Source organism: Osmerus mordax, chromosome 16, assembly GCF_038355195.1.
Source record: "Osmerus mordax isolate fOsmMor3 chromosome 16, fOsmMor3.pri, whole genome shotgun sequence".
Lineage (NCBI taxonomy): Eukaryota > Metazoa > Chordata > Actinopteri > Osmeriformes > Osmeridae > Osmerus > Osmerus mordax.
The window spans coordinates 13,604,724-13,629,297 of NC_090065.1; the positions used below are offsets into that span (position 1 = coordinate 13,604,724).

The following is a 24,574-nucleotide window of genomic DNA, read 5'->3' on the forward strand; positions in this document are numbered from 1 at the left end:
TGGCTCCAGCATACCACATTCAAACATTACAAAGTCAGTAACGTCTGAGAGTACATAAGGTGGGAATACACCATGGTCATGCAAGGAGGAATAGAGGTAGGTGCAATCATATTATGCACTGCAGGATTATGTTTGAACCATTGAACTGAAGTGTATAATGTTGTATTCTGCCTGGAAATGATAATGCAGTGAACTATCCATTAAATATTGTTTGAGCTCACAATGTCTAACAATGTTACAACTCGATGGTCCTATTTTAGCTTTGACTACTGCATTTAGTGGACTCAGTTATGCTGTTGTTTGACTGGCAGTCAGAGAGTAGAGAAGGGTCATGTAGACAGCCTTGTGTAATTCATGAAACATAATGACCCAAATAAAATGTTACTAACATTTGTATGACTCATATTTTGTCTGCAAACATGCAAGAGAATAATATAATAAATTGTTGTTAAGTATAAGTAATTGTAAGGAGCTTGGCTGTCCTATCAACAGTGGTGGTAGCTGTATGCCTACAGCACTGCCAAGAGGCTAGGATGGAACACAATCAAAATCTAGACAATGAAACAAGAACAATTCAGATCATTGTAACACATGGTGCACACTGTAATTCATAGACCAGCAGACCATTTCACTCTCCGAATTGTTTTGGATCAGAATTGACAATGAATACCCCAATGATGTCAAATTGCCTTATTTGCGTTGACAAAAATCGTTTTTAAATGAATGCATTTATTGCTCACAACAGGACAACACTGATAAACCGGATTTTCAAACACTCCTGAAAAGTTTACATTTTTTGGCTCATTGCGATGTTCTCTTCCCAGACAATGCTGAAATAAGTGTACATATTTACATGGTGTACATGGTATAACCAGTGTCAATAAGGTAGTCATGATCATAGACGGTCATTGGCTTGGGAGCAATGGCTGATCTCCTAGGCTTTGTGCTTCACATCAACAGTCATCTAATACACAGACAAAAGGATATTAAGTCTAAAATGTTACCAAAACTGCACTTCAATATTAACATAGTCAAAAGATAAAACAACTGGAGTCAGTTCTCTGAAATGATAAATATGGAAAAAGAGAAATTAGACACAGTAAAGTTGTGTACATAGGATGATGGTTAAATATATTGTTTATTATATTTGATCATTTATACATCACAAACTGTGTCATTTAAGTTGTATTACATGTACTGGAATTCTAATAATGAGAGAATATAATGATGCCATTATACAATGCATTGCAGTGTTACAAACCAACTGAATAGAATGGGTGAAGTATGTTTTGAGGCAAGTCTCCTGCATCTCACAGAAATCTATTCAGTATTCGGTCCTCAAAATAAATTGAAACTGGAAGACACTTGCGGTCCACTAGGATAACTACACGTATTCAGGGCAACCCTTGGGGTAGGCTCTGTGTCATGAATGGCAAGCCAAATGCTAGCCCATCCAAATTCAAGTCCCAACAGCAGGAATGGAGAAACACTTTGATTTTCACTTCCAACAAATGTCTCAACGCAAGAGATATAAAGAATTTCTTCATGGCATTTGAGCAGGTATTTACAAATTGTTTCTGTCAAGAGAGAACATCACCTTGAAAACGTTTGTACTCCACTAATTTTAAATAGATACTACCACATAGGAATTGTGCTAAAGAATGCTTTGCGGCTGAAAAGCCATGGTGGTAAGACAATATATATTTTAGCGACACCCGCAATGTCAAGTGAAAAGACATGTGCATCAACTGGCCTGATGCAGGAGGGGCCACAGCAGAAGGATAAATCCTCTCTTTTTCCATGATGGAAAAATCTATGCCTGATATTACAACACTAGCTCAGAGAGTGGGAGACCACAAATGTACAAACATTTCACCATTCAAGTGAAAAAAAGGGAAAAAAGTTGTAATTTCCGTCACACAAACTGTCCTTCCACCCTCTTCAAATATTCTGTACAACGTCTGGTTACTGTTTACCTTTTTCCCCTCAGAACTAAGAGGATTCTATATAAGAGGATTGAATAACTGGTTGTGTACATTCAACTATTTAAATAGAAAGGCAACAATGAAGTCAGCTGTCTATTATTAAGTAATTTTTTCCAGGTAAGATATTCTCATTTCACCAATGAGCCCCTAGGGAACATAGATCAACCTGGATGGCAGCATGATTTTGTTGTCCAACCAAATAGAATGAAAAGATTTTGTTAAGCTACCCATGGCTAGACACTTGGCATCCAGCACAGTGGCACTCCATGTGGAGTGTAGTTGCTTGGATTTACGTTGAGAAATATTGAAATTTACTCGGCTGATTCAAACACTGTAAAGTCATTGAATTGAAGGACATGCCACAGAATGGAACGTAACAAATAGCGTTGTTGATGCCTTCACATGGCAGTTAAACCTGAGTTCTGTTTTGGAAGTGGTATTATTCTAATGGTAATATTATATTTATTTTCAGGCATTGATATAGTGTACTATTCTTTAGTCTACACTCTCCGTTGGTGTGTAATACATGTTTTTTTTCACAGTTTGCTGTCAAACCCATTTTTCCCACCCACCCATCCCCTTCTTTATGTCGTCAACAAGCAAATTCCTCAAAGTTTCCTAGAGTCGGGTGACGAGGTAACATGTTCGGCGTGTATCCGAGACTGTCCGAGTGACTCCGGAGGGTGTCACAGGTGCTCTGCAACACAAGGGGGAGGAAGGAGGGAGGAGGAGTTCAACCATATTAAGGGAAGGGTGATGGGAGTCACGATGAGAGGGTGATGGGTCACAGGAAAATATGGCAGGGAATGTGACAGGAAGAAAAACAGATGGGACACGTACAAAATTTAAATACGGGAAAATCACCAGGGCCGGGTGCACCAAAACACAATAAAAAAAGAATCATATCAATTTATAATAAGATGGCACAGCAACAATGGGTCAAACAAACGCAAAAGTATAATTATGGATGACCAATATGGACAGAAAAGTTCAAAGAACAATGATTGGAGATGAAATAGGATAGGGCGGGCAGTGCAAATGACAGGCAGGTCAGTATGTTTCAGAGGGTGTGGATGGAGTATAATGAATAGGTGGGAAAGATAAGAGGGTTATGACAAGAATAAAGGAGGGAAGGAGAAAAAAAAAAAACAACAAACATTTTTAGTCCTTGTCTTAGTATTGGTATGTTGAGTCCTGCATAATTATCGACATCCAAATACATTCATATCATACTGTACTGTATGTCTGCGTACATCTAATGCCATTTTTGGTTGTTTCAGTTGATGTTGCTGAGGTGTGGATCAGATAAGCAACAGCCATAGATGGGGTGTAAAGTAGCTCTGTTCCAGCAGACAAAGAACCATTTGCAATAGTGCAAACGTACTGCATGCAACCCAGTGATGACATCACAAAGGAATGCATCTAGTGATGTTATTGGGCACAGCTCCAACTCAATGACCCTACGTAGTACATGGTAGTCTGTGCTGCGGGAAAGCAAGAAGATAAAAACAGCTTTTGTTGTGCTATTTAAACCAAATCATATATATGTTTGTTTGTTTTTCTCAGGAAACTGCATTTACCCTAAAGGAAAGAAAACAGCTTAATTATTCATTTGAAGCAATCGTGTAGAGGCTATTTGTACAACCCTCAACAGGGAGAGAATCCAACCAACACATTCTGTTTTTATAGGCCAAGGACCTCTGAAGAAATTTCACACAGGAAATTGAAAGTCAGTCACTCTTAAGAATTCGCTCAGAAAGCTTCATACCTCGCCACCACTACTACTTTCAATACAAAGTAGCTTTAAGAGTTTCTCACCAAACCAGCACTTTGGAAGTATTGCTCACCAGAAAGGAAATCATGTATGAAATGATCCCAAGAATGGCTGAAAAAGAGGGACAGTATGGGAAGGAGGAACTATTATCAATGGGGTTGCTACCTGGGGGCATGATTAGGCGTGACACCAGGGCTGGTTGGGTTCTCTGGAAACTCCTGGAATAGACATGATGAAAAGAAAGATGAGGGTGACTGAAATGAAAATAAAAACACAATGCAGAGCTGATAAGTAGAGCAGTAATGCCCCCACGCAAGTTATGCACAGTTGCATGGGAACAGCCTTTCTGCGGCTGTGTATGGGAGTGCGCTAAACACTAATATTTAAGTCAGATGTTGTTACCTCTGATAGTACCTCAGCTATTTGGTTTCAATTCCAGATAGTACAAAACCATGGTTGGTCACTTTTGCCTGGCTCTTGTGTATAATAATTATTTGCTTTACAACAACCAAATCATTTGGTTTCCCAATATGCCCTTGATTTCAACATTGTGAAAGTGGAGAGGTGAATGAATTTGCAGAAGAGAAAAAGATTGTGATGTACTTTTTTTTCTTCAAATAATGGATGATCACATGACATGAGTGGAAACCCTGTCCATCTGGATCTATATGACATTATTTCTTGTTTCTTTGTACGTTGTTTGGATGATTTCTAAAATAAGTAGAACCTCTAAAATAAATTGTTAACCACCAAAACCAGTCAAAAACACTGAATACTTTCCATATGTTTTGTAGTATGTACAACTAGAGCCTGTTGGAAAGTTTGAGCTGAGTCGCTCAAGTGCATCCCAGACATCTCTCTGACCTTGTCTTCCACATCAGCTAACGTGCCAGACTCCAAAACTGAAGCAACCAGGCATGCAAAGAACTCATGCAGAAACAGAAACCCAAGCCTTTTCAGTACCTTAGATGGATGAAACCTGTCTACAGTCAAATTAATACTAAGATTCCATATCGAACGTGGGTGATGAAAAAGGCTTGAGTTTCTGTTTCGTTACATCTCAGGTACAAACCAGTTCATTTTGGGAGGTTCCATTTACCAGATTGTCGCTCTGACAACGCCGGGGTCGTTTCTTGTTTAGGAAGTAACCCAAAACCTTATCCTTAAACACCTAAATGTGAGAAAATCAAATTACAACAAAACACATACCAGTTATTTAGCAGGAATCATAAATGTCAAACATGTGTAGAACATCTTTGGAACTTCAATGTTTTCCCATGCACATTTTCATACCGGTATAGATAAGAATACATACGTTGCACTATATTAGGTTCTAGGCTATGATACACAATTAAGAAAAACACATTACCTCATACAAGTAGTCAAATATTTCCAGTATTGTTAAAACACTGGCTCCAATAAACAGTCCCATCTGGCCACCGATGTCACCTGGACAGATGGGCGACGGAGGGTGAACGGATGTGGACAGGTAATGGCACATTGCACGAAACCATTCCTGACACTGTCACCTTCACTCAAGTGTGTCTTACAGTCAGCTTAGCAGGACTGTCAGAAGCTGTCTTTCCAGCCTCAGCGTGACATCTGACTCACGCTAGTGCTGGTTTCAGGTGCAGTCGGTTATTTAAATACATTTAAAAAAACATGCGGCTAAGTTACCGGGGGTTTCTAATGAGCAGCCCTGGGAAGGTTTAGTTATCAGTCAACGTGGAGTGTCTGCTGTTCAGGTTCATGACTCCTGGCTTTCTGAAGGGTGAATCTTAACTTACCCAGTAGCCCGGCGATTTCATAAGCCTTCTTCTGTTCAATCTTCTCATAATTCAGAGCTTCAAAGAAGATGTCCATGACCAATAAGTTTTCTCTGGAATGAAAGAATAGTCCAATACAATGTTGTCACTGGCCACCAGATTTGTGGTACATCTGCTTTCAAGTCAAGTCAAGTCAAATGTATTTTATCTCCATTTCAAGGGGAATCATGGAAGTCATGGCATGATTTGCTTTTCAGTAGAATGTAAAGTATGACATCTAGGGTTTTTGATGTGCTATGCCCCTAACCAACCAGGGTATCCAATACTACTTACCCAATGTATTGCTCAGTCTTGTTGAATTTCTTGGCCAGATACTTGGCAGAGGCCTTACTGGGAATCTTAACCATGGACAACTCCTTCCCATAGCGTGTCATGTTGCAGGGTGTCTCACACACACAGTAATCATTGTCTTTCTCCACCAAGAAGTCTATAAAGGACACCAGTGATACATAGATTCAAGTTTTTATTTATTCATAGGCCCACTTTCCCAGACATGGATTAAGCCTACTCCTAAAGTTAGAGAAAGATTACATGAAGAGCTCCATTGAAAAAGGGTTTAGGCTAAGACTGGGCTTAATCCATGTCTGGGAAAGACATAGATTGTTTATAAAGTTTTTAACTAGACAAAAAGGAGTGATGGTGTGATGTGATTGTGTGATGTGATGGTGTGATGTGATGGTGTGATTTTATGGTGTGATGGTGGGATGTGATATCGTTCTGTTTGATCTGAAAACTGTCGCCTCACCGAGAGCTGGGTCTGCACAGTCTTTATACTGCTCAGGTGTGCACACTGTTGAGGATCCTGCAGCACAACACAGACAAATGTTAATTCTCAAACATTTTCATCTTTACTAATAACATCTTGACACCCATCCTTCTATAGGGTCTAGTTACGTCTGACATGGCTACAATTACAATAAAACCAGACAAGAGACATTCTTTATTTGCTTGCTATCCACAACTGTATGTCTGTATGTGTGTGTATGTGTGTATACCGGGCATGTGGACCATCCTGCAGTTGCAGTTCTCCACAAGGTAGCGTGTCTCACAGTCGATGCGGCAGGCTGTGATGCTGTACGTGGAGAAGAACTCGGAGTCGATAGGAGTGGACTTGCAGTCTCCCCAGGGAGGGGGCAGGTACTGGAGCTGAGGAGAGGAGAACTGCCCTCAGCATCGACACACAGGGCCACGTCAATAACAGATGGAGTCAAGCCCAGCTCCCAGTCCAGTGCAAAGCCAAACAGAGAAGAGTACACAAGCAGACAAAAATGCTACAGAAACGTACCAAACACAATAAGGGCAAGGAGGCCATCTTTTGTCAGGTTTTTTAGATGTTTTTAGCATCTCACATTCCAATTAGAATTGGAGATTGTATTTCTGGGAAAGACGGCTCACAGCAAGCAGACACCATGCAGAAAAATTGATGCGGGTCTAGCCCTGTGGAGAAAGCAGAGCACCATGGGGAAATGGAGATAGGCTCAATATAGTCGTATCTACAATGTAACTTCAGATAGGACACCACAATCAATGGAAGACATTCTTTTAACCAACCCTGAGAATGTGATACAATATATTACAAGGTGAGGTTTAAAGATGAAGGAAATGAATATAGTTAAGAGGCTATTACACACCTTATACCAAACCATAACTACCACGACAACCTATCTAAGGAAAGTCAGACATGGTGAAGGCGTGGATTTGTGAAAATGAAAACCAAGTTGCAACGTGTGGGATGTTTTTAGTGGGTCATCACACTACATTGAATCATAGGGATAAAATGTAGTCTTTCTAGAGATGGAACACATCTAAGTTTATGACATGTACATGTAGACTTTTATGTACTTACTACTCTGAGAGGTCACATTTGTTAAACCATGTAGTCTTTCTGGACTTAGCTAAAAGAGCAACTTGAAGCACATGTTCAAACTAAAACACTTCAAAGAAACCCTTTGGTCAATTTAGCTTAATTGGCTGCAACAGCATTTCTTCCTCCATGAGTTTCTTAGTGTCCTTATTAAGGATCTATTTACAGCAATTACTGGACTGTTGCCCCCTACCAATCACAGAAATAGCTTGTTTAAACAGAACACCAGAACCTTAAAATGCAATCAATTTGAGCAGGCTTTCACTCACTGCTCAAAGGGATACTAAATAGCACTTCACATTGTTAAAATTACCCAAGTATTGGTCCACCACAAGGTCTTCTAAATCTGACTATCACTCCTCATAACTTAATTTGCAGTCCTTAAGTTCCGAGCAGCTAAGATAGTGCTGGTAAGCCATGCGGTGGCGAGGAATTGCAAACTTGATGAGGTATTCATTGAAACACATCTCTATAGAGAGTGCTTTCCTCAGAGTGGATCATCAAACTAAATGAAACTTTGAGAAGACTTGTTGCATTAGCTAGATAAAAAGTATCTAAAAATGTTTTCCTGTTTAGATAGAAATGCCAAACATAAAACATTGAGAGCATGGTAAAGCGATGAAGACTTGGTTGGTCGGATTAGAAGGTATGGGGAATGTTAAGAACTATTCCAATGTGTTGGTGCCTATATTGACCCGGGACGGCTAAAAGCTGAGAACATAGTTGCCACAGCCACATGAAGGGGGGTGGGGTGGAAGGGGGGAGGTCGATGGGGGTGTGAAGTGGATTGGCTCTCACAATAGCTTATGGCATGCAGCGAACCAGGGAACACACACAGTACGCTACCCGCTGCTCTTGGGTGGAAACAAATGTTTGGAAGCTGGGAGCGACCCCGAAGCCCAGCTCGTGGAGCTAAGGAGGCTCTGATTGAGAGTGAATCTGAACCATGTTACAGAATCCCAGACAATCTGAAACTCCCTCGGAGCACAGTACGGAAGGAGTTTTAAGGGGTTCGAAAAAACATTCAGTCATGTCCTCCTCATTTATGACTCAAATTTGGCTAGAAGAATTTAGTTAGTAGATTCTGCGTGTATCTGAACGGTGGCCAAATCTCATTAGTGCATCTCTCTGAAGGTCTGATGACGTAGCAATTAACCTTTAAGAGTGAGTGTTCCACTGATCTGTTCACAAAATATGTTTTATGGGACCACTTAAATTAAACGATGGTATGTATCTCAGGATTGAATCACTCAATTAAGATTTGTTGAGATGGAGTATGATAAATGATTCCTATTACACCTAAATGACAGACTAATTCATTTGGATTGACGTACAGCATATAAACATGTCTGTATCCTGGCATTGATGGCAGTCTGAAAAACGGTATTCAAAATAACCAGTCATTTGTTACATACAAAGAACAGCATGACGTTGATTTATGGTTATGTACAGTTATGCTGGTCTTCATCAAACCGAAATTCCCAGTCAAGAGGAGTAAACGTTTTGGAGGGCAGATTGTGGTGTCCAACTGTCCGTTTTAATTGTTCAATGTACCGCTTCCATAACCCCATGATTGTCTGTTGAACACTCACCATGGGGACAACATTTACATTTAGACATGCCGACATTACTTTCTTGGCATCATTTGAACATCCCATTAGTGGTGTTGGGTTATTTCACTGTCCTGTCACTGCCCAGTTCTAATAATTGGACCACTTAATCTATCATTTCTACCCAAATGATGAATGCTCTTTTCTTCCTCTAAGTATGTAATTGAACCACAAACTATAATGAAGGCATTGGGATTTAATTTGGTTTTGCTGTGAGATCAATATACAGTGCTGTGGGCATTCTGGACCTGTGCCAACCTGTCACACGGTCTGGGGTACTGTATTATTACAAGCATACATTGAAGTTCAATTATTTCTCTCTCTCTATGGGTTTCTGACGTATAGTTTCCAGTTGATATATTAGACTAATCTGGCAGTATGGTTTAATGGCTCCACTGGCCTCTTGTATTTACAGGGGTCCAGTGACCTCCAGAAAGTCAAGAAAGTTTTGTAGTGTACTCCACATAGGGATGCATTTATTATAAGAATGCAAAACGTCAGTATCTTGTACCAGTACAGTACATGTGGCAATGCCTGACCTGCTCCTATCGCACAATTACCAGGTCCCTTTTACAGAACAGTGAAATATTCCCTAACAACACATGGTTGGTTGGCACTTTGGAATTGACCATATTTTCATAAACTCTGTCAGTAGAGCACATGTCTACTCGAATTCCGAAACCTGTATGTTGATTGTTGACCGAAGTCTATCACAGCAAATCTTCTAGAAAGCATTCTGATCAGGATGTAACATCCATATCTTCTGTACTGGGATCTGCAGCTCAACAGCATCATTCAAGTAAAAAACACTGAAGCAGTATAATTTTCTCTTAACACAGCTATTGAAATACCAGTCAAAATGTAATTTCCTCATCTTCCTTTTAAGATGATTGAACTCACATTGAGCTGTATACATTTTGAACAAAGAAAAGCTAATTTTCTTTCAATCAGGGTGCAAAAAATACAATTTAAATGTTGACAAAGGCTAGCTACGGTTCTGTGCATTTCACTAAAAGTATTTTTAATGATAATACTCTGCCTACTGTTGGTCTGCATGACTGAACACAATTTTCCTGGCAGTCACAGCAACATAATGCTAATTGTCACCCAGGCGCCCTGGAATGGGAAAACTAACTGTTGAGCTATCAGATGTTTTTGGGTACTGTCCAGCCTGAGGTGGCTCCAGCTTCACTATCAGTGTAAATACAGCAACAGAAATGTATGCTTGGTACATCCAATCATCCTTTCATCAATTTGTTTTTTTAATCTTCATGAATCCTTTTCTTGCTTCGATGTATTCAGACAATACATTTTGCGTTGTAAAATGCTAACATGTTATGGTTACTCGTTTCATGCATGAGGTGAGTCAGCAGCACTGATTTGGCTCCAGACTCTAAGACACAGACAAGGGATAACAAAAGAACAAAAGGGTTCGGAAGGAACACAGATAGAAGCAGATAAGCCAGAGGTTGAGGTTGGAAGGGTTAGTGTTTGTGCAAGAGGGCTGAGCATTTAGGTACCAGTTGCTGCTGACATGACACAAAAGTTTGAAAACCAGGGGCCACACCAAATCCCAGCTGGTCTATGAACGGGGGCTCGTCCTGGCTGTGGATCTGAACCTTGATGCCTGCTTCGTAGGACGTCTCGTCTGTGGATACAGCAGGCCAAACAATGTAACAACAGAAAGACAACAAGAGCCTCTCTGTCTCTGGCAAGAGGCATCACTGGTTGTTCGTGTGGTCAGTGGATGCATTGTATCAAAGTATGTAGGCTTAATCACAGTGCTAATGGTGTGCAGCATGTGTCCGTTGGTTATGAAATACATCGTCAAATGATTGATTTTGAAGACAGTCCTAAAAGTGTCTAAATAAAGGAAAGATTGGTTAGGGAACGCAACATTACAATGATTTTGCTTTGTTACATGTAATGTCTGTCTGAAACTATGTCTATAGTTTAAACCACAAACTAAATATCTGAAAATAGAGATTATAGACAATTATTCTTGTGGAGATCTGGATCTAAAGGGACAAACTGGGATGGTTGGGTGGGTTCGGGTGGGGGGGGGTATCTTTCACATTGGTTAGGATCTGTATAACACAGCCATACTATGTCCATACTTTGGTCCAATATGTGCTGTAGAAAATGCTACATGGTTTAATGGAAAATCAAAAAAAAATTCTAAACAAACATTGAGATTATTGAATACAGTATGTATCTTTTTATGATAATTTGCTATAAGACCATGTGGGTTCTTAGCCAGGATACTCACAACTCACCAAAAGTTGTATTATGTCCATTACATGGAGAAAACTTCATAGTAGAGAAAAGGTACACAATATTTATGGAAAACCGGCAGGGCCATGTAAATGAGCATACTAAAGAGAGACAACTGTCCACTCACCTGTCTCCCCCCAAACTGGCAAGTATTCATCCTGTTGAATATCCAACATGATCTCCAGCCCATTTCCTGTGCCACCCTTTAATGTGGTCAACAGTGGGTTACCGTCCAGTCCAGAGTTGAAGGTGTAGCATTTTCCATAGCGAGTGTAGATCTGGGAAAAGAACACCACACTTGTGAATGCAATGCAAATGCATTTCCATTGACACTAACTGTTTTTTCTCTATTAAGCTGTGGATTTGTAGGCAGTTCATGTCTGCAGTGGTGCTGTAATTATTTGGGGGAAAATAACAAATAAAACCTAAACAGGATTCTGATCCAATCAAGGATTTAATGAAAATTCTTGAGTGCCAACAGGCAATCTTTACTCTATTTCGTTTCTCCTCCTCCTGAGGAATTCACAGACTTCTAAAGTATCACAAATGGAAAATTCTAGATGATCCAAATGCAATACAGCTCCACACACTCACAACCCGCCCCACCCTAAATTGGATTGCCGGAAGCAATTCATGTGTCTGGTGTCTTAAGGGTCTATTGGAAGGATGCATTTGTGTCAATGAAGCTGATGGTATTTATGATGCACGCCAATGCACGGTTCACCAGCTGCAAATACCCGGCTGGCTTTACTAAAGACAGCAATCCCTCTTCATATTTTTACAATCTCTCAAAGAAGCACCACTCCAAACAAATTACACATTTAGGCATTTTTCAATTTTACTAATTCTATATGCAACCGGTAACTTTATTATCATATCTGCCAACAGAACAGAAACAAGCCTCAGGTGATTCCCAGACCACAGAATCAGGTTTTTACAGATGACAAGAGCAGGGAGCTATAAATTACCATAGATTGCAAGTTAAAAAGGATAAAGGCTCTGAAAGTATTCAAATCTGAATACAGTTTGCAGGCTGAGTGATTTAATTGAGTTGGAATGTGGAGTGTGGAATTGATTGGTCACAAACCCTTCTAAAGGCTTTATCAGTTCTAAGCATGAGTGTCATACTGTGATTACCCATGTGTTTCTTCATATTCCCAAGATGTGATAAGCCCCATTGGTACACAAAAGCTTTCCTAAAACTCACATACGCACACACACGAAGAACATTAATCAATCCTTTCCTTTCTGACCTGGTGAATTAACTGACAGAGCCAAGCAAAGGTTGAGATCAGCCGCGTCCCAGGATTCAATAGTAATCCATGTTCTCGGCTTAATAGTCTGTTGCTGCAGCTCTATATTTAACTCTGAAGAGCAGTTCTATGCCCCCTGGGCTCAAGGTTTCCATTTCAACATCCAGTGAAGGGAAGTTCTAGGGAGAGGGATGATAGTGCTAACTCTGACAGTGCAGCGTAGCCAGGGGATCAGAGCCAGCCGCCCATGTCGAGACAGACCTACATGGGGCTCAAACAGACTTGACAGGGCTCTGGATCCTGCTGCTGCCTTTAACGAGGGCCTTGAAATAACTGGCTTCTTCTGACCCAAAATGGCTATGTCTATGTTCTATGTATAAGATGTGACCTAAAATCGGACAATTTACTTAAATCTCAGCAAAGGCTTACTGTGAATGGATGGAGATGGCCATTTCGTGAGGAGTGTTCTTTATTCTAGCTGACAAAAGACTGGATATAAGGACAAAAGTCCTCATTAAGATGGAATCTCATTTCATCAGATAAAACCAGAACCAACTGGCGATAAAATTCTCCACAATTGGACTGACAGCAGCTTGATTTGTGCAAGGTGTCAAGTCACATTCACCGATCTGTATGGTTGAGAAATAGCTTGTGTCTACTTAATGCATAAATTTGCCAAAAATGGAAAATAGGAGCATCTATGAGGAGACACTAACACTGGGATTCGTCTTAACCAACCATCCTCCAGGGAATTTGAATTTTTAAAGCCGGTATACTGTCCCAATCTGAATTTTTAGATCAAGAAATCATTTGAACTAATTTACAACGTGTGAATTATTAATGCTCCTATCTGTCTTTCCTGCATTTGTCACAAACAGACAAACAGGAGAAAGACAAAAGAAAGACATGAAGCATATGAAAAGATATCAGACTGAAGGGAACACAGGTCTATTAGCAGTCTGAGCAGGAACAAAATCAGATATCCTTCAATATGTAAACAAAAAGCTCGACTTTGTATGCCTTGACAAATTATTCACAACCCTTTCTGAATAATTCATTCCTAGTAAATACTATTCACATCAACACCTCAAAAACATCCTCTCTCTCTCTCTCGCTCTCTCGCTCTCTTGCTCTCTCTCTCTCTGTGTATTTGTACGTACAGTGCTGAAGTTCCTGTGTGTGCAGTTTTCCCCTCGGAACCTGCAGTCCAGTAACATGTCCTCCAGTTGGTGACCCAGCCTGCCAATCATCTCAGTGGTGTTAATGTGGTCATGTGGAGGAGGGCTGTAACCCTTGAAGTCCAGAAGGCTGAGGAGACTGTGCTTGTGGCTGTCCCTAAGGATGGCCAGACTCCTCTCCATCACTGTGTGGTTGGCGTACATCAAGTCCATCCAGTAGCCGCTCTGATAGAGGTCAGCCTTTGTGAGACTCGACACCCGGAATACATTTTTGTTGCAAAAAGTCACAGCTGGGAAGGACATGTTGTGAGACCAGACCATGTAGATCTTGGTGACGGCCGGGTAGGACATAAAGTAGAAGATCCTGTTCCATGACCAGGTGGCCAGTAGTCCCACGCAGATGAAGAAAGCCAGGAGCCAGAGGAACCGCTGTGGTCTAGTCTTGTCTGGGGAGAAGACAAACTTCAGCCCGTGGACCTTGGTCCTTTTCATGAAAGCCACGGTGATCTCTATCCATGTTGGCTTCAGCTCATTGCTGTCTGCACCTCCTCCAAGAGTCTCCAGGGCGTCGTCGGGTGTTGTAGACCCCTGAGTGACTGATTTTGACGTGGGTGCATTTACCATGATCTATTTTCCTCAGGCAGCTGATAAATATCAAACAGAGTCTTTCAGTAGTCAAGGTTCGGCTTTTTCATCTTACACACAGTGGCTTCTTCGCATTGCATGCTGTTTCTCTCAGATCAAGTCAAAGCAAAATACCAGATGTCCAATGATAAATATTGTGATTCGAGATCTGAGAATCCTAACAAAGATACATTAAAGTGCTCTTCAAGGAAGCAAAACTGCCGGGCTCACTCCATCAAGGAAAAGGATGATACGCTAGCACCAGCCACAATCTCACATCAACAGAAAAATGTGTGTGATAATTGCAGAAAATAATAAAAAATAATGCTTCACTTCCAAAAGCAATCAGTTACTTATGAAATACACAGAGCTGTACCCCTACTCAATTGTTTCCCTCCTCTTCATGTCGTTGTCTTCAGAGCCAAACAATACTGTCAGATTTCTTCGGCTTCCCCCCTTTATTGTGCACGGCCAGTCCAGAGAGCCCCAACTCCTCCCTCTCCACGCTGCGATGAGAGGCTTCTCTCTGGACCTGCAGGCAGCAGAGAGACACAGCTACTTTCTCTCCCCACTCTGAAATGAAGAATGAGGTGGAGCCAGTGGATGAAATAGTTTTCCTTAAGTGATATAATAGGCCCTCCAATGGTCCAGATGGGAGATGGGGAGGGGGTTTTACTACCCCACACACCAACATGTGAATCATATTGAAGATGGAAAAGTCCTCCCAAAGTAGTGCAGCCTTATATGTAAAGGATGCCGTTTTGTTGTTCATGGGTCTATTCATTACATTATTAGTACTCAATTGGAAATTTGGCAAATGCAACTACTGTGGGCACAAATGCAAAATATACCCTCATATTTTCAGTGGAAAGTCATTGCTTTTGTAGCTTCTTCTTCTTTTGATTTTTTGATCTTCTACAAAAAAGGAGGAAGTGTGGAGTGTTACTAGACTGGTAAATAAAGATATATTGTGATTATGGTGGGGCTGTCCAAGCTTGCAGGGCTCGTAAGGCAGGGAACAAATTACACCTAGAAGTGATCTGATCTGACAATTCAGGCATCTAGACAGTTATCCAAATGACAATCAGATGTTCAAAGGTATGAAAAGTTAAGAATGGCCTAAATCATAGAACACATTGTCAAGAGATTTGAACTCATTGGTTTCCCTTCCTGTTTAATCTGATTGACAGTTACAATTCTCAATAAAGATTTGCTTCAAATGGATATTTACGACACACCATCAGCACCAGATCTCCTCAGGGCTGCGTCCTTTCCCCTCTGCTCTTCTCCCTGTACACCAACAGCTGCACCTCCAGTCACCCGTCCGTCAAACTCCTGAAGTTTGCGGACGACACCACCCTCATTGGGCTCATCTCTGGTGGGAATGAGTCTGACTATAGCTGGGAAGCTGACAACCTGGTGACCTGGTGTAGCCAGAACAACTTAGAGCTCAATGCTCTTAAGACCGTGGAGATGGTTGTGGACTTTAGAAAGAATACAGCCCTTCTCACCCCATCACCCTGTGCGACTCCCTAGTCAACACTGTGTAATCCTTCCGCTTCCTGGGTACTATCCTCTCCCAGGACCTCAAGTGGGAACTGAACATCAGTTCCCTCACCAAGAAAGCACAACAGAGGATGTAATTCCTGCAGCAACTGAAGAAATTCAACCGGCCAAGGACAATGATGGTGCACTTCTACACAGCCATCATTGAGTCCATCCTCACCACCTCCATCACCATCTGGTACGAGCAGACTGCAGCATTTAATTCGCACTGCTGAGAAGGTAATCGGCTACAATCTGCCTACCCTCAAGGACCTGCAAACCTGAGGCGTGCGAGGAAGATTGTGGCCGACTCCTCCCACCCTGGACACACTCTGTTTCAGCCACTCCCCTCCGGAAGAAGGCTGTGGTCCATCAGGACCAAAACGAACCAAAAAGGTTGTTTATGATCATTGACCCATGCATCTTTTGTAAAGCTCTCTCTTGGAAGTCGCTTTGGATAAAAGTTAGCATGTGCTAAATGAATACCCCCTTAGTATTAGTTAGTATTAAGTAATTAGACTTTGAACCTTGTGTATAGTATAGTTACACTTGTTTAAACTTACACCACTTATTTAAGATTTACTCCTATATGTTGAATGTATGCACCTTCCTGCCACACTAAATTCCTTGTCTGTGCAAACATTCATGGCGATAAAAATTAAGGCCTTTCTGATTCTTCTGATTCTGATTCTGAATGTGTGTAAGGGGATTTGTCTTGTCATCCTTGACACCTTTAATAATGTTGAGCCAGATGCTTTCCAAATTTTACCTGAAAAAAAATCCATTCTAACTACTGTCAGTGCTTCTTGTGCTTTGTGGTAAGACCAATGACGCTATTATGGGTGTACTGGGGTCAGATGGCTCAGCGGGTTAGGGAATCGGGCGGTTAGGGAATCGGGCTACCAATCAGAAGGTTGCCGGTTCGATTCTGTGCTTGCAAATGACGTTGTAACCCTGGGCAAGACACTTCACTCTACTTGCCTCGGGGAAATGTCCCTGTACTTACTGTAAGTCGCTCTGGATAAGAGCGTCTGCTAAATGTAAATGTATTATGTAGCACATTCTTCCAGGACTGTCAAGAGCATTGCTTTTTTAGTAAAATACCATTGCTGACATTTGTTACGGCCAAGACTTATTCTTTAATCCATCTTTTTTGATGGCCTCCCAAAACTCATTAAGTAAAAAGGCTATGCCAATCTTTAGCCCTGAATATTAAACAGATACAAATGTATATCCGAGGACGAACACTTGTGAAAAGAGTTTAACGGCTCAACCGAAAATATTTGCAAGCCATGAAGCCATGTTCTCTAAATATTCCCCTTCCATTACATAATGTATGCCCTTGCATGTCAATGGCTCTGCTACCCAATGCCATATCTTATCTGATTGTAAAGGTGATGTCCTTGTGTCACACAAGCCTTCAAATGATCCTCTACCACTCACTGTTGTGAACCGTAGGGAAGAAGTCAAACGCAGTTTAGCTTCCAGTCCATTCTATAGAACATATCTTGTTTTGAATTTGAATTCAACAGACAAAAAAGAATACCAATGGCTTGAATGACTTGAAATTAAAGTTGCTTTACTCACAAGAAATGTCTATCTTTCACATTTAGATCTGCTTTAATGAGACTTAACTCCGACAAACATCTTTCTCTAAAAGCTAAACGGATTAACTTTTACAAAAAAAGATAAATCAGCCTATAAAAAAAAAAGCTGTAGACAACGTCCTCCTAAAAGTAATTCTAGATCTGTCTCCAGAAAGACCTCGCAAGAACAACTAACATGTTCTGTCCTTGACCACACTGTATATGTGTAGGAATAGTTAAAACTGTGATCAAAGTAGTACAATTACTGTATTTTGTGTATTTAGTGCATAGAGTTCATCCTTGCAGTTTACCTCTTTATTGATTAACTGGACACATTTTTCCCTGCCTATTTCGAAAACTGTCGATACCTAGGCATTTTAACTGGTAAGTTAATTGCTAAAACCTATTTTCTATGGAAGCCTTCTGGGGGCTGGTTCAGAAGTCTATAGCTCTACTGTGTGTCTGAAACATACAGAGTCAGCGAGACAATTTAGAGCTTCAATTATGGTTAGCACCAGGGGTCACATACTGTATGTCATGCATGATAATCATCATCACCCCCTTTCTGTATGGACTTTTCCCTGGGGCCTTTTACTCTGGTTCCCCATTCCCCTTTCCTCTTGTTTTAATTCCAGCCCTCTATATTGAGCCGTTAAAGCAAAGCCCATATTTAAACAATCAATATCTCCCACTCCTCTCATGCAGGACTGTACATTATCACATGATCTCATTGGATTTCTCTTCTGATAAGACCTGTGCTAAGGCAGATCTTTTTATAGCTTGAAGCAGAACACAAGATACGTCTTGATCAGTGTGGTGCTGTCAGGCTCAATGCAAAGTTAAATAATCGTGTTTCTCTTTTCACAAAACCTCTGTAGACAACTGTTCAAAGTTCTAAAGCTTTTTCAGACAGTTCTCAATATATTTCTTTAGTTCTTTAATTTAGTTATAATTCTTTATATTTATTTATTAAAGGCTTATTCTATGATTCTGGCCCCAGTAGATGCAATATAGATACATAAAATAAAATTGTTATGAAAGATCGAATGCAGTGAACTTTCATCTCACCTTTCATATCATGTTCATCATGAGTAAGTCGTTTTATGGTAAATCTTTTAACCAACTAAATAGACAGTATTTGCCCTCATAAATATTCGATGTTTACTTTTCCCAGATGCTTGAAATAATAGATTATAATGGATTTTTCATCAAAAAATGCTATAGGCTTTCTAAATTCCCCAAAAATTATATTCCAACTGAAATTCTAAATCATGTGTACTGTGCTGTCTGGCACAAGACCAGAAGAGAGGGACCTTGCAAAAATCATTCAATTGGACTGCAACAGATATAATGACTGTTATGCTCAATCCAATTGGAACCAAATCTAACAATTTCTGATTGAATCAAAATCGACAGGCAATAGGGATTCGTCTTGAGAGTAGCTCCACAATTCAAGTGTGGTCAGACACAAACTCCCTCTGTGAACCAAGGCTCAGATCCTGAGGAGTCATTAGGAGGGCTGAGGGTGGACATGATGCTGGAGAGCCAGTGAGAACTCTACCACCCCCCCCCCCCCCCACCCCCCCCTCTCCCCCTCCCCTTCCCCCCACACACACACACACACACATCGCTTCCCTGGCAACTATTAGACACACCTCGGAAACGCACGCAGACAGCAGGGCAGTGGAGACGAGACATCAACGTACCCCAAACCGTTTGGTGCAGTGTTTAACATGTACCGACATGTCTATAAACACTGAACACCCCAGGTACCTTTGGTGCAGTGTTTAACATGTACCGACATGTCTATAAACACTGAACACCCCAGGTACCTTTGGTGCAGTGTTTAACATGTACCAACATGTCTATGAACACTGAACACCCCAGGTATGTGTACACACTAATGATTATGCGCATCACAGAAGCACTGAGCAGCAGTCCAAATGAGAACCCAAGGGACAAAATGATATTTTCTATCTTCATGAAATAGTTGTTGAAGACCGTCCCAAGCACATCCAATATAACGAGGTCCAGCTGCATGCAAATTCCCATCCATATGATTGGCCTCCTACTGGCCTCCTACTGGCCGGGTGTGACTGGCTTCTTCTTAAGCAGAGAGTGACATCTTGTGGCCTCTTCTCTACATGTCTACATGGATCTATGACCACTCAGTATGCCATAGGAGTAGCAGAGGAGAGCAACAATAGATTTCAAACACAAGCTAATGCTGTGTCGTTGTGCTCACTGAATATGCGAAAGGAAGGGGAAATATCGATCACCCAAAACAATTATTTATACATGAATCCACTTAATCAGGGATGTATAAGGATATTGAAAATGTTGTGCCACATAGCTAACCGACTTTCTTAAAGATCATTCCACAACCGTTACAAGCTCAAGTGAGCGTTAGGCTTTTCATTCAAATTCTTCACACAGTCGAGCAGTGATGTTTTCTGTGTGGTAACCTTTCTAAACGGTCCTTTCGTTTTCTCCCGATCGTGTGTTTTCAAGGAAGGAGTAGACACTGAGCATTACTTTCTATGAAATCAAATTGCAGACATGTCTTCCTGAACGCATGTCTATTCCCCAGGCAGCTGGAAAGCAGAGTCAGTCTGTATCAATAAATAACAGATGCTGTTGCCTTCACACACTCTCTTGTTCCCCGGTCCCAGAGCAAGCAGAATCCATCTCAGGCAACAGAACTGTTCTGTCACTCAAGCTTTCTGTGCACAGCCTGCAGTCACACTTTGATAGACTCGCTGCCTGCACTTCCTCTCCAACACGACCACTACAGATCAGGCCACTGTCGGTTTATCCCCCCCCCCCCACCCCACTTGAACACACTCTCTAACTTTAGTTATTTTCACATCCACAGCACTATTTCGCAGAGTAAGCACTTGCAAAAGGCCTAAAGGAGCATGCAGTAAATTCCCCTTCACACCAATTGATAAAACTATTATGCATGTCTATAAAATGACATACAATGTAAACAATGAAATAAGTTTTTTTTTCTGTAGATTTTAAATCGTTCATGAACATACAGTAGGTACACAATGGCAATGAAGAATAAAAGAAAAACATAAGGATGAAAATGGTGTGGATTCCAGCTGGAGAAAGTGTGGTGTTTTCAGAATTAATAGAGAAAGTCATGATTCAGCACTTATAACCAGAGACTGCATACCTTGACCTTTCACATAAAAAGTTATATTTTATTGCCTAATCTAAATGTAAAATGTTTCAATGTGCACCAGTGGAAATTAATAACCTCTCTGGCTAAACCAATCAAATAGAAAGGTGAGGTCAAAGTAATAAAAACTATCTTGCAACTCTTTATCTCCAACTTCCTATGTACAGTGACACAAACTGAGGCATATCAACTCACTCGTCAGAAGAGAAACACTTCAATGAGGTGTTTCTTACTGACTGGAAGAATCCAGTTTGGATGGCAAATGCCATTAGTCAAAACAAAACTAAGATATTGACATGAGAAGGGAACTAGATCAAAGATAATTTGATATTAAACCAAAGGCGTTGGCTCAGGTGATTACGCCCAATTATAATCAAATACAGAACAGCAAGACAAGTGACATTAACAGTGTAGAAATGGATGGGACACCATCCCAGGAGTCAGGCAGTCTCAGTCAGGCAGACTCAGTCTGGCTGTCTCAGTCAGGCAGTCTCAGTCTGGCAGTCTCAGTATGGTTGTCTCAGTCAGGCTGTCTCAGTCTGGCTGTCTCAGTCAGGCTGTCTCAGTCAGGCTGTCTCAGTCAGGCTGTCTCAGTCTGGCAGTCTCAGTCTGGCAGTCTCAGTCTGGCAGTCTCAGTCTGGCAGTCTCAGTCAGGCAGTCTCAGTCAGGCTGTCTCAGTCAGGCTGTCTCAGTCAGGCTGTCTCAGTCAGGCACCCATTTGTTTTAGATGGACCGATGTGCATAGTCGAATGTCTCAACCTAACAAGCTAACAAGCTAATTATGCTAAGGCTTTCTGTCGACTGGCACGCCCAGTATGCTGTCTACGCCAATGTGCAACTCAGCAAAACAGCATCCATGGTCCAGCACCCCAGTCGTAACATCCTTTCATCATCAGTCTTCAGAGCTATTGATCTGACTGCCAATACTGTACTTACATTAACTGTGCAGTCGCTCGCTAGCTGGGCTACCTGTCGGGACAAACACATTTAGCATTTTGTATGTGGCTCTCTTTTGTCTTTCTTTCCTGTATAGGTTTATATGTTTGTTGTTTTTAAGGGTGTGTGTGCAACCCTCTTCTCTCCTAACGGTCTGAATAGCCTTGTAATTCCCAGCTCCTTCAAACTGTTCCTCCCTTCATTTCCCCTAATGCCTGTTTCCAGTTGTTCACTGGGCTGCAGGCTTGGCTCCGAGACCGGGGTGAGTCACCGTGGTGTCAAGGCCCGAGAGCCCGCTCTCCCATTTCTCAGACTAACAACAATGTCTCTTTCTTTCTCCACTCTGGTCATTCCTACCTCTGTTCAGCCCCTAATTCTTTCTTTGTTTCTTCAAAGTGCACCAAGCTGCTCACACCTCCAGACAAACCACTGTGTGGATAAAAACCTACTTTGCTTGTGAATTCTCCATCCAGCCCCTTCAACCCTGTCTGTCTGAGTCCCTCGTTCCCCCTCACCCTCCTCACCCCCCTTTGGCAGCATCAGGTCAGAGTCAAGATCAGTCAAGAGTGAGTCGTTCCAAAAGAAAGTCTGAGGTGACAGTCTCATTCCTGACCCTGCTTCTCTTCATTCCTTAAGACAGCTTGCAGGAATGAAGAGAACCTCACAGCCTGGTGAGGGTGCACGGTGTACATATCCAGCCCGTTTGGAAGATCTGAGTAGGTACTGTCTTGTAAACAGATCAACAACTAATACAGTCACAGCCGCTGTCTTTTCTTCCTCCAAAAGTTCTCCTTCCAACAATCTGAGGAGACAGGCTGAACCACCAGCATTAGAGCTCGGTCTGGACCGCACCGGATCAGGATAAACGTGTTAGTATCAACCCCTCGGCTGTAGTGTTGGCACAGCAGAGCGCTAACCTGGTAATCAATATCAATGATATTAGGCCGGCTTCAGCATGAGTCCTGCATGTATTCACTGACAGATGATTTCCTCTGGCCTATCTGGTGGCTCTCGACCAGAGCTGTGAGTTGGGTTGAGCTGAAAGCTAACGCCTCCCGGTATTAATGAGGCAATCGATCACACTCCAGCTCAGCTCAGACAGACACTATGTAATGCCATGAGTGGGCAGCATGAGATTAACTTGGATAATCAAATGAGAGTTTTGCTTAAAAAATGGACAATCCATAACAGCCGCAGATAAAGTTTGGAGACCCCAGCAACATTTTCTCTTAATCAATTTAAAAGTGACACATTTATGAAGACGATACCAGAAATGGCATGTGACACATGTCACATATCTGCATATAGACATCGATGACTTCAAACCATGTCAGGAATGATAATAACCATTAGAGTTCATTTTCTACACAGAGCAGTTAACGGACAGTAAGTCGACTGATTCATGTATCAACCATGCCATTATTTCATATTTGATAACTGCTGAAACAACTGCAAGTTATTTGAAAAAGGTTTTTCATGGCACTGCAGCTTTAGCCTGGCTCTGCCCTCCTACGTACTTCCGTTCAATTTTATTTTTACTTCTGTACATAGGTCTGGCCATGAGGTACGTAAGTCAGATTTTTCAGGTTGATTTTCTACCGGCGAATCAGCGAACAGAGGGAGTGGCTGAGAACGATGATGTTGATGTCGTGCGCTAGTTTGTGTTGTAGTTCCGTAATGGCGGCCGAGAAAGATGCGCACAAAGCCATTCGGTCCGTTGTGGCAACACTGCCGAATATCCAACAGCTAAAGCCGGAGCAAGAAAACCAAGTTTTGCTGAGTTTTGTTGGTGGCCATGATGTTGTGGCCCTCCTCCCCACGGGGTTCGGTAACAGTTTGATTTTCCTGCTACGGCAGCTAGCTCTGTTACAGTAGTGGTGAAGGAATTGGCTAAGGCGAACGCTAGCGATTGGTTATGGCAGATCAGAGTGTCTCTGGGCAGATCCAATAGTTTTAAACTTCAACAGAGTACCCGCCTACAAGGAAGTCAACGCTTGTCAATGGAGCAAGGCCAGACTCTCTGTACAAATGCAATGTACGAGAGTCTGGTTAGTACCAGGCTAGTGCAGCTTAAGGGTCTACGTTTGTATTATGGAAATATACCACATGGTAAAAAAATTCTGGTAATTTAGCATCTACCATCTGCCAGCATCTTAATGTATCTGAGACACTATTTCTCCTCTTGTGAATACCAGCACCCAGAACACAGAATATAATAATTGCTTCTGGTAGCTTGATATTTCCTCTACAAGATTTCTCGATGTCATTGCACCCATTTCCAGCTCATTAGATGAAACATCTGCTCTTCCCAATGCTGTATGGCAGAATATGTTTTACACCTAAAGTTCCCTTTTTCCTCTCACATAAATGTGTTTTCTCTCTGTCGGAGCTATGTGATGGAACACTGCATACTTTTGAATTAGTTACCCGTCAATATTAGTAAATACGGAAAGAACAAAGGAGAATATATTCTGTGAGCAGTTCCATTTTTTACTAGGCTGACTGCTCAGTGACAAGTGTTTTTCCTATTTACTTCTTGAGAAAGCTGATAGATATGTATCGAGTTTTAGTATTGCACCCACCATGACAGTGATGTATACCGTGCAGAAGAAGATAATCAGAATTTCCATCTCATCTTATCACATCGTTGAAATCAACAGGCTGATCTGGACAACTCATGAGAGGACCATGAATCTTTAATTAGCCCCCTCTATACTTAGGGCCCTTGAGCCTCTCCAGTTTCTGACATTTAGCTGAAATTTGCCCTTCATTTATAAAGGACGTGATAATCCAAGGTCAATCCCCAGACCACAGCCTAATCTGAAAACTTGTCATTGGTTTCACTCACAGCTCATTCCACTACAGTTTCTCAGCCAAGCGGCAAAGACAATTGTGTCAAATTATTATCGTAAAAATGACCTTTATTACCTGC

At 41.5% G+C, this 24,574-nt stretch overlaps 1 protein-coding gene across 1 annotated transcript in view; it reads right to left on the reverse strand.

Moving 5' to 3' along the window:
* Positions 1–2,565: 2,565 nt before the first annotated feature.
* The window catches only part of asic1c (acid-sensing (proton-gated) ion channel 1c), a 58,462-nt gene continuing 36,453 nt past the window's right edge, over positions 2,566–24,574 (reverse strand). Inside the window, exons 3-12 of the mRNA XM_067253233.1 lie at positions 11,461–11,611; positions 10,580–10,707; positions 6,581–6,731; positions 6,331–6,387; positions 5,859–6,012; positions 5,547–5,638; positions 5,129–5,208; positions 4,859–4,930; positions 3,925–3,977; positions 2,566–2,682 (exon numbers count right to left, since the gene is read on the reverse strand). Of these exons, the coding sequence (XP_067109334.1) occupies positions 2,604–2,682; positions 3,925–3,977; positions 4,859–4,930; positions 5,129–5,208; positions 5,547–5,638; positions 5,859–6,012; positions 6,331–6,387; positions 6,581–6,731; positions 10,580–10,707; positions 11,461–11,611 (1,017 nt within the window). The 3' untranslated portion in view covers positions 2,566–2,603. The remainder of the gene's footprint in view (positions 2,683–3,924; positions 3,978–4,858; positions 4,931–5,128; positions 5,209–5,546; positions 5,639–5,858; positions 6,013–6,330; positions 6,388–6,580; positions 6,732–10,579; positions 10,708–11,460; positions 11,612–24,574) is intronic.